We start from the raw sequence: 11,165 nt of genomic DNA on the forward strand, positions 1-11,165 counted from the left end.
GGATATAAAAGTGTGTGTCCCATCTGCCATATTTCACTGGACATCCTTTTTTGTGTCTTTCAGTGATCATTTAATAGAGTAATGGTTAAAATTATGGGCTGTAGATTCAATATCCTCTGAATCCTATCGTTGCTGTTTACTAGCTGTGTGACCTTAGACAAGTCGGTTAAAATCTTTAAACCCTGTTTTTTGTTTTCTTTTTTTTTTTTTCATCTGTGTAATAGAATTAACAGGATAAAGCCCGGAATTAAGTGTGATAAGGCATGTAAGATCACTGCTGGCAGGATCTTACTGTCTGCCGGGCGCTTCCTGAGAACAGGTTTGTCTCTGCTGTTGTTGCTTCTGTGAGTTTCTTGCTCGTGACCTTTGCCCAGTTTCCACTGGAATGCTTGTTTTCCGTCTTGACCAGAGGTGCCTTTTGTATATAGCCGGTCATTGATCTTTTAATTTATGGGACTTGGGTGTGTAATCATATCCATACTATTTCATATTTTGATCTCTAATCATTGTCAGACTTACGTTTTTGAGAGATAACATGATGGGTAATGAGAAAGAAGGGTGTGTGTTGTGGTAAAACTGCACATTATGATAATAGTTGGGACAGTTGATAAGGGGGACCTCAGGCTAAATGTAAAGAAATGATTATATTCATCATGTCAGAGAAATATATTTTTAAAACCCTTAAACTCTATCTTGCATTAGTTTATTTTGTGAGTAAATTACCTAAATTTTTAAAAGCCTTCTTGAATGCTCTTCTCATCACCTACCCAAGTGGATTTCATCTGAAAACTTAGAACTCTCATTTCCAGTTTCTACTTTAATTCTTATTTCTGTGAAATTAGATCCAAATATAACTCTTGAGGGATAAGATTTACATATCCCCTAACTTAATGCTGTGTTAACAGATTTGCTTTCTTTTGAGGGTGGTATGTAACATCAAAATAGTAGATATGTAGATATTTCAAAGTTGTAGTTATGGATACTTAACTCACCCTTGTAAGTTTATTTGATTTTTGCTGATTTGTCATTTTAGGCAGCATCAATTTATTGTTTTATTTTCACTTGTTTTGTCTTAGTTTTATGATTAATTAATTTGATAAATCTTTAAACAACAGTTCACTGAAATTTGGTCTCTCCACAGATTCAAACCAGGATGTAGCACTTAAACTTGCCCAGGAGCGAGCCGAAATAGTTGCTAAATATGACAAAGTAAGTATTCATCATTATTCTTTAATTAATTTCTATTTTCAAAAATATAAATAGAAGAGGATTTGCTTTTCGGAGGGCTTAAATTACAGTGGCAGTTTGATTATTTCCCATGACTGTTGAAGTCATCTAATTTCTCTGGCTTTGCCTCCGTAGTTTCTCCCCCTCCGTCCCTCTTCTCCAGCCACGCTGGTCGCCTGTTATTCTTCCAGGCTTGCTCCTGTCTCAGGGCCTTCGCACAGGCTGTTTCTTCTGCCTGGAGCACTTGTGTGCTGGATACCCTCGTGCCCTTTCGCCTCCTCTTTCTCTTTGCCCCGATGCTGCCTCTTAGTGAACTCTTCTCTGACCACACTGTTGAATATCCCCCTCCATCCTCTGGCTCTCTCTGTCCCCTTTCTCTTCTTTATTTTTCACCATAGCTTTTAAAATGTCAGCATACTTTTTATTACATTTTGTTGCCTGCTCGCCTTCCTAGAATGTGAACTCTCTGAGGGTAAGAATTTCTCTTGTTTGATTTGCTTTTGTATCCTAAATACCTACAACAGTTCTGGCTCATAGTAGGTATTCAATAAATGTTTTGATTACATTAGTATATAGAGTTAAATACCTATTTTATTTAATTGATATGTGATATTGAAAATAGAAAACATGGATCTGAAATTTGAATTGGTACATGAAGTATAATCTCTAGCTTTTTATCCTCAAGTTAGTTGTGGAATCTGGTTTTTGATGCCCCAGAATATCACAGTTGTTGACAATTTACATATGTCCTTATTAGTACCTTTTATCTCTTGAGATCTATAATGAGTTGTAGCTGTGATCTATAAATGTCATGTTTTATATGTATATTGGTTGCATGTAGTTTTGTGTCTGTTGTTTTTGATGATTTGTGAGAATAACAGGAACATGAAATTATAGAAGGCCATCTGGACTGTGCCCTACAGGAACATGCAGGCAGGGCTCAACTTAACAATCTGTTCCCAGAGTTTGTTTTTAAGTTGCTTGTTTGAAACATCAGACACAGTTTCCTATTATTATGACTAGGTTTTAGCATACTCTGCAAGAAACCTAATTAATTTATTTAACTACTTAACTAATTTAAAATGAATAGAACCATCATTCATTCATGCTTGTGTGCATTTTTTTCCTACAGTTAACACTAAGTGACCAGGTCAGATATCATGCTAGGCCTTGGGGAATCACTGTACAAATAAGAGTTACAGGGATGCTTTGCCCACAAGGTTCTCACGTTTGTGGAGTAGAGCGAGTGAGCTGACTGGCTGTTGTAAATACCCTCAGGTGGAGGTTCCATGAGACGGTCAGGTACAGAGTGTGAAGTGTGAGGGATGGAATAGACCCTTCTGGGGCTCCTGCTCTCATCAGTGCTGGTGTTCACAGCTCAAGAGGGGATTGTGATGGGCAGTGGGCTGAGGACAGAGCGCTGGGCCCACCGGCACTCAGGAAGGACCCACGAGGAAGCCAGCGCGGAATAGTAGGGCGTGGACGGGAGAGCCAGGACATGGTGGTGTCGTGAGGTTGCGTGAGCAGCACTGATGAGTGCACCCGAACAGTTCACTCGATGAGGAGGCTGCAGTGTCCATGGATCTGATGGAGGGAGGCCGTTTTGACCTTGGGAAGGATAGTATTAGGGCCAGTGGAGGAGGGAAGTGGGGAAGAAGAGAGGCAAAGTAGGTGGTCCGCTTTTCTGAGAAGTTAGGATGAAAAGGCGAGACATAGTTTTTTCTAACCCTTGTTTTTTGGTCTTTTAAAGAAATTATTCAGTTTTATATATTCCCAGTAACACTTTTCTTTGTCCCCTTCTATAGGGACGAGAAGGTGCAGAGATTGAACCTTGGGAAGATGCTGATTACCTTGTTTACAAAGTCACGGATAGATTTGGCTTCTTACAGTAAGTTGCATAGTTTGAAAGCTGACTTTTAAAATTATGTTTCTGTGGTCACCTATTGCATTGATTTTCTTTGTTTTTAATAGCATTGCTGTGATTAAGACTCCAGGATTAGTCCTGCAGCCTGCTTTTCTTCTTTTTTTTTTTTTTTAAGTTCCTGGCATTTTTTACCCTCAATGATTGAAATTGAACTATAGCTAAGAATATAATCTTTAATATTCATTGTGTTTTAAGAAGAACATTAAGTGGAATAAATGAGTTGTATTAATAATTTAGCAGAATTAAATGGAAATCAATAACAACTTGTATTTCGAAAATAATTATAAGGCATTTTATTTTATATAAGTGCATTTAAAAAATAATTAGCAGTCAGAACGTCAGTGTTTTGCAGCCTAAAAATGAGCAATGGAATGAAATGCCATTGATCTTCCTTACGATTGGAAGTGTATTTGTGTTATTGCTTCTCAAAATTAATTCCATTTATCCTGAATTTGTTGTACAAAGAGTTGAGAAAGGTCTGGAGCACTATAAAGTAGTTAGAGTGGTTTTGACCCTTGTCCTGCACTGATAGGAGTCTGCGGGTTCTGGTTCCAGCTTTGTTTAGATTGCCAGGCTAGGGACTCTGCTACATCTCTATAGTTTGTTTGGTTCCATACAATTTGTTAATTACCTTTGCCACTTATTCACATTTTCCCCAGTCTCATTTGTTATGAAGAAGAAAAAGCCAGGGATTTTTATTTTATGACACATGATTACATTTTGAAGAAAAAATAAAATTTCTTAGGAGGTTCCTAGGAGTAACTTTATAGTACTCAGACCTTCTTTTTCCTTTCTGTTCAGTTTTCTTGCATTTAGAAAATATTTTGTTGTATCATGTTTTTCTCAGGGTCTCTCAAGCAAACAGAAACTGTTCTGGGAGTTAGAGAATGTGTGCTGTTCTTCTGGCTTTGCTGGTCTCAGTTAACCATTTCACGCCTTATCTGTGAAACAGAAATCATTAACTGCCTGCATACTTAGGGCTACTTGAAGCTTTGAAGAAATAAAATGACAGAATGCTACCTACGGGTCTAGACAAACCTCAGGTGTTATTATGCTACCTAATGATATCAGCATATCCAAAATGTTCTCCTGAGTAGTTGCAATTAGAAGACTTTGAATTTCAACAGACCAACGAGAGCAGTCTTTATGATGAAAATACTATTCTTAAAGGAAAGCCCCACTTTCACTTTTTTATAAGTAAAGCAGACTTGGCCACAAATGAGGCAGGAGGTGATTTTTACCCTTGTGTGGGTTCATGTGTGGATCTGAGGTGTGTGAATGCTGTTTGGAGGACACTTTGAGCATTGGGCACCATAAGATCAGTGGGTCCCCAAATTTCCTGCATGTTAGAATTAGCTGGAGAATGTTTGTTTGTTTAAATAGATTTCTGGGTTCTATCTCAGATTTTGATTCACAAGGTAGGCTACAACTCAGCTGATTTTTGGCCTCTCCAAGTATTTGTGATGGCAGTGAACCACTCTAAAAGATGTTTTTATGAAAAAAAATGGTCTAATACAGTACAAAATACCATGGAAAGGGCTTCCCTGGTAGCTCAGAAGGTAGAAGAAACTGCCTGCAATGCGGGAGACCTGGGTTTGATCCCTGGGTCGGGAAGGTCGCCTGGAGAAGGGATGGCAACTATCTTGCTGTATCTCACTGTGCATACTGTTCGCTGAACCCAGGATAGGCAAGGCATGAGCTAAGAGGCTGTAAGAAGACTCGAGGAGCCGTAGGAACTGCAGGCACATTTATTCTCCCCTCTCATGGTTGATGCAACAGACAGCATAACCTAACACAACACAACCTCTCTCCTGGCTGACGCAGCAGCCATAGCAGCAGACACGCTATATTCTCCCCTCTCATGGCGGACCCAACGGATGCAGCCATGACACAGCACTAAATGCTGCTGCTTCCTAGCTCATGTATGCATACACTACCTCCTGACGTGCATGTTGAGTGCTATAAATGATCTCAGCTGTTACATAGTCATTATTTACAAAACGTTGGGCGAGAGAGCCTGAACATGCCATCTTGGCTACTTTGCTGTCTCCCCACAGCAACCCAGTCCAGTATTCTTACCTGGAGAATTCCATGGACAGAGGAGACTGGCAGCCTACAGTCCGTGGGGTCACAAAGAGTTGAACATGACTGAGCAATTAACACTGACACATGAAAACCTCTTACAGTACAAAAGGGCCTGGGAGTTACCTACTAGGTTCTGGCCCAGAAGCCTAACCTGTATTTGGCAATCTAAAAATCACACTCAGTTATTCCAGATTTGTTTTCACCTCTGTGCTCAGGTCCATTTGTCTGTAGTGGGAAATAGACCAGTGATTTACCTTAATAATATTAGCTCATATTTATTGAGCACTTACTGTGTGCTGGGCACTGTTCTAAGCTGTTTACGTTGATTATTCCTTTCTAAACCTGTTAGACATAGGTACTCTTTTTATCTTTCTTAAGATGAACGGAAGCACGGAGAGGTCAAACAGCTTGCCCAGGTTCTGCTTGCAGTAAATGTCAGCTCCGAGGAACTGACTTTGGCAGCTCACGGCAGAGCCTGAGTTTGGAACTTCTGCGTTCTACTGCCTGTTACTATTACTCCTCTGTAGTTTTAATAAGAGAAACATCAGTGAAGCTTTTTGAAATGCCTGGAGGAAAATTAAAGGGGAAAAGAAGAATGCCTAAGAAGGGGGCCTGTTTGAAATGATTCCTCTCCTGAGATGGACGCTTAGATAGTGGTGAGCTCACCCAGTCTTTGGAAACAAGGCCGAACCAGTTTTCCGGCCAGCCCACTGAATTTTTTATTTACTCTGTGATGCAAACCTAAAGCAGGCCCTACGAAGGAAAATGATGAACACAGAAACGGGGTTTAGTGTGATGTTGTGCCTTATGGAATTTCACACAAGTATTGATTTTTGGTACAGCGCCTCGTTTCAGTGAGACGCTGTTCCGAGGTTGCTGCTGGTGCCTCTGGTCACTGGTCACTGTAAGCTGGGTTTTTCTGTGCTACTGAGTAAGGCCACCTGGCGCAGGCGTCTAGACCTCGCTCCCTCCCAGACCTCCATCAAAAGAGCGCTTCTTGCTGCTGTTTTAATTCTTTGTAGTTTTTTATTGGTTCTATGGTAAACATGGGTTTTAAGTGTCAATATCAATAAAATGGTACAAAGTAACTTTGTAGCCTTCTCTGAAGGCTGCTGACTTCATGTATAATGACAGTTTTTGTAAGTTAAATTACTTGTTATATGTGAAGAAGGATGACCATAATTAACAAACACGGCACAGGACTAACTTGGTTTTATAGCAGATTTCACAATAAATATAAAAACTGTTGGCAAACCAGCCTGGCTTGCTGGTGGAACAGGGTCATCTTTGTTTAGCATGCAGAAATGGGAAGCTGTCCCCAGCTATGTGCCTGTGATGCATCTGGAGAGTGGAGAAGTCCAGCTTTTTTAAGAACTTAGAGGACTTTCAGCATTTGAACTTTCAACTTTTTTTTTTTTCCCAAAAATAGTCACTGCTCAACAAAGAATGCTTGGTATTTGGATAATGATAGATAATGCTTTTAGGCCACAAGTTATTAATAGAAGAATTACAAGGAAACTTTTTCAAAAAAAGATAATACCAAGCCTCAGATTTTCAACCACTTCTTAAAAACATGCATACATTGTCTGAAGTTTAGTATGCTGCTGCTGCTGCTAAGTTGCTTCAGTCGTGTCTGACTCTCTGCGACCCCATAGACGGCAGCCCACCAGGCTCCCCTGTCCCTGGGATAACTATAAATACTTGAAATCCAGAATAATGGTGTTTTTGTTGAAGAGTATCTGTTTTAATGACAGGGCCTTGAGAACTCCTTCTACCCATCCAATAATTTTGACTAATTTTGACTAGTGTTAATCTAAGACAAAATTTGTTACAAAATCTGAAGTGAAATTTAGTCAGTATATTGAGCTAACTGATTTTAACAAGTTAGTTAACTTTTATGTTTCCAAATGAAACTTTATCTCATCAGTTCAGTTCAGTCGCTCACTTGTGTCTGACTCTTCACGACCCCATGAATCACAGCACGCCAGGCCTCCCTGTCCATCACCAATTCCTGGAGTTCACTCAGACTCACGTCCATCGATTTAGTGATGCCATCCAGCCATCTCATCCTCTGTCGTCCCCTTCTCTTCCTGCCCCCAATCCCTCCCAGCATCAGAGTCTTTTCCAATGAGTCAACTCTTTGCATGAGGTGGCCAAAGTACTGGAGTTTCATAGTTACAGAAATACTCAACCTGAACTATTGAAAAACCACAAGTACATACAATCTAATTAGTAATTCCTTTAAGCTTACTAACAGATTGAAAAAACAAATAGATCCAGGTAAGGTGAACTGTGAACTTCCAGATGTTCAAGCTGGTTTTAGAAAAGGCAGAGAAACCAGAGATCAAATTGCCAACATCTGCTGGATCTTGGAAAAAGCAAGAGAGTTCCAGAAAAACATCTATTTCTGCTTTATTGACTATGCCAAAGCCTTTGACTGTGTGGATCACAATAAACTGTGGAAAATTCTGAAAGAGATGGGAATACCAGACCACCTGACCTGGCTCTTGAGAAACCTATATGCAGGTCAGAAAGCAACAGTTAGAACTGGACATGGAACAACTGACTGGTTCCAAAGAGCAAAAGGAGTACGTCAAGGCTGTATATTGTCACCCTGCTTATTGAACTTATATGCAGAATACAAATCACAGGGCAGTATCACATTGCTCCTGTTAGAATGGATATCATCAAAGAGACAAGAAGTAAGTTTTGCCAAAGATGTGGGGAAAAGAGAACCCTTGCCCACTATTGGTGGAAATCGATACGGTTGCTATGAAAAATAGTACGGAGGTTTCTCAAAAAAATTGAAAATAGTACTGCCATATGATCCAGCAACTTTAACTTTTGAATATGTATCTGAAAGAAATGAAAACACTAACTCAGAAATATATCTGCATCCACTGTGTTCATTGCAGCATTATTCTCAGTAGCCAAGACACAGAAAGAACCTAAATGTCCATCAACTGATAAATGGAAATGTGATGTTTATCCACAGTGGAATATTATTCACCCATAAAAGAAGGAAATTCTACCACAACAAATTCTAGCAACAACAGAGATAAACCCTGATGGAACTCTACTACGTGAAATAAGTCAGAGAAAGACAAATGCTCACTTGTATGTGAAATCTAAAAACAGAAAAACCCAAACTCATCCATACAGAGAACATATTGGTGGTTGCCAGAGGTGGATTCATTCTTTAGGCTCTGCCTGATGCAGACCACGTAGCCTGAGCAGATGGTTCCCATCTTTCCATAGACACATGCAATGCTTGGTTCTGGTTCAGTGTTGACAGCAGGCACAGTTAGGCCTGTTAGTCTTGTCTGGTGATTGGGAGGACCCTGAAGAACTTGACCTGTGGTGGCAGCCAGACATGGCACTTCATTTGCAGTTAGGAATGTTCACTGTTAGGATATGCTCAAGTCAGCCACACAGCAGGTTGCTCTTGCCCAGGGCAGCCCACTCACCCAAGAGATCCCAGTCTTGGTGCACCCAGAGCTTGCCAGATGTCCTTATTCTTTCAAGATGGCCCTGCTGACCCCATCACTTGGCAAGTATATTCCAGTGATGTCCACAGGCCGCCTTCTGCTAGTCAGTGAAGAATGGATGTGTGCCATTCATACAGCACTGACCCCAGTAATCAGATCACAAATTAGCAGGGAAAGTTAGACTAAGAGCATAACAAAAGCTATTTTCAAAAGGAAAAGATGAGTAGCCACTTATAAAAAAGCAACTTATATTTATCTTCAAAATTTCTTTTCTTGAGAATCGATTTCTTAGCCTGTTTTTCATACACTCTTGCGCAATTTGAATATAGATACAAATCTAAGTTTGAACCCACTGGGTTAGATAATACTAAGCATCTCTGTATTAGGGTAAGTGATGGTGACTGAGTGAAAATGTTAGTTTTCTTATCTGTGAAATGAGGGGTTGTACTAGCTTTCTGAGATCTCTTCAGCTCTTAACATTTTGTGGTCAGTTTTGTTGCTATAGCTTTATGCTTTATCTAAGAACTCTTCAGAGTAGCAAAAGAATGCTTTTGAAAACATTGGACTCTTGTATACTAATGTGCTGTGTTCTTAAAAGTGTTATTATCTGGTATGAAGAGAAAGGCAAAAATATGTATAGATCTTGTCAAAACCAGACTTCCCTGGTGGCTCAGATGGTAAAGAATCTGCCTGCAATGCAGGAGACCTGGGTTTGATCCCTGTGTTGGGAAGATCCCCTGGAGAAGGGAACGGCTACCCACACCAGTATTCTGGCCTGGAGAATTCCATAGACAGAGGAGCCTGGCAGGCTACAGTCCATGGGGTCACAAAGAGTCGGACGTGACTGAGTGACTTCCACTCATTTGTCAAAACATCAGTACCACTGATAGAACAACTCCAAGCACATAACACTGTTTATAGATAGTACAAATAGTTGTTTTTACATTACTGACAGTTAATACGAGTCTCTGAATGTTTGATATTGAAGGTGATGTCACAAAATTACTGTATCAGAGAAATGGATTTGATCTTTCATTGTACATTAAAAAGTTATTCTTTTTGAAGTTTTGACAAACGAGGCTTTGCCTGTTTACAGAGTAAAAGTTTTAAGTTTTCTTTTTAATTCTTAAATCTATGGGAGGCAGTTTTATTTCCTTATACTAATTGTTTTGAACACTCATTTGTTACGGGCTACAGTTTGAGACAGAGAGTGGAGGTGATGGTCTTGGGTAGAGGTTGGCAAATGATGGCCTGTGGGCCAAATCCAGCTCTCCACCTGTTTTTGTAAATGTTTTATGGGATCTAACCCACACCTGGTTTACATGCTGTCAGCATCTGCTTTCACAGTATGACATCAGAGTTGAGTAATTACGAAAAAGACTGTATGGTCCACAAAGCCTAAAATATTTGCTGTTTCAGTATTTACCTTTGCAGGAAAGGGTTGTTGACCCCTGGACTAGAGCAGTCTTGTCCAGTGGAACTTTCTGCAGCGTTTGTGGAAGTGTTCTCACTGTATCCATACTGTTCAGTGTGGTAGCTGAGTTATGGCTTGTGAGGCTGATGACTGAACTTTTCATTTGACTTCATTTTATTTGACATTTAAAATTAAACAGCCACCTGTGGCTAAAGATGACGAGATTGGGCAGAGTGGGCCTAGAGATTTGAAGACAGGAGGTGTGGTTTCAGAATGTTGTTATTTAAGTCTCTCAGTCATGTGCGACTCTTGCGACCCCATCGACTGTAGCACTCCAGGCTCCTCTGTCCTTGGGACTCTCCAGGCAAAAATACTGGAGTGGGGTTGCCATTCCCTTCTCTAGGGGATCTTCCTGACCCAGGGATCAAACCTGTGTCTCCATTGGCAAGCAGATTCTTTAACACTGAGCCACCTGGGAAACCTGTTTACAGAATAGCTCATTGTTTCATGTTGAATGTGGTGGAATGGAAGCTTACATAACTCTTGTGATGACAGGTCGATGGTTGGACATCATGTATACCTACAGATTTATAATTTTTTAAAAAAAAATTTGCCCTGATTTCAACTGTTTCACACCCACTGTTTTTCCTTTGCAGTGAGGAGGAGCTCCCATATCACAATGCAGCTATGGAACGGGTAAGTCCAGTTCTGTGTTCATTTTTCATTACCGAGGAATTACATTCCTCAGAGAAAGAAAAGTTGCCACTTTTGTGATTGAGGGTGCATTTATTACCTGTCAGTGCTGCTGTCAGCATTAAAATGTGACCCTCCAAGTATCACTGTAAGAAAATAGTTAAATTAATGGTGAAACAACTTTAGATTTTATGGAACTTCTGTAGGTACTTGGGAAAAGGAGGGTGGCCGTTGGCAGAGCCTGCACGTGGATGGTGGTTCTCCGTCAAGGCCGCCTCAGGACGTGGGCCTGGTGAGAGCATGTGCTCAGGAGCCCAGGCCCCCACGCTGTAAC

At 40.4% G+C, this 11,165-nt stretch overlaps 1 protein-coding gene across 1 annotated transcript in view; it reads left to right on the top strand.

Moving 5' to 3' along the window:
* USP6NL (USP6 N-terminal like) overlaps positions 1 to 11,165 on the top strand; it is a 136,462-nt gene that overhangs the window by 81,530 nt on the left and 43,767 nt on the right. Inside the window, exons 3-5 of the mRNA XM_010854110.1 lie at positions 1,142 to 1,209; positions 3,033 to 3,115; positions 10,795 to 10,834. Coding sequence (XP_010852412.1) covers positions 1,142 to 1,209; positions 3,033 to 3,115; positions 10,795 to 10,834 — 191 coding nt within the window. The remainder of the gene's footprint in view (positions 1 to 1,141; positions 1,210 to 3,032; positions 3,116 to 10,794; positions 10,835 to 11,165) is intronic.

The sequence above is a fragment of the Bison bison genome, unplaced genomic scaffold, assembly GCF_000754665.1.
Source record: "Bison bison bison isolate TAMUID 2011002044 unplaced genomic scaffold, Bison_UMD1.0 scf7180017864337, whole genome shotgun sequence".
Lineage (NCBI taxonomy): Eukaryota > Metazoa > Chordata > Mammalia > Artiodactyla > Bovidae > Bison > Bison bison.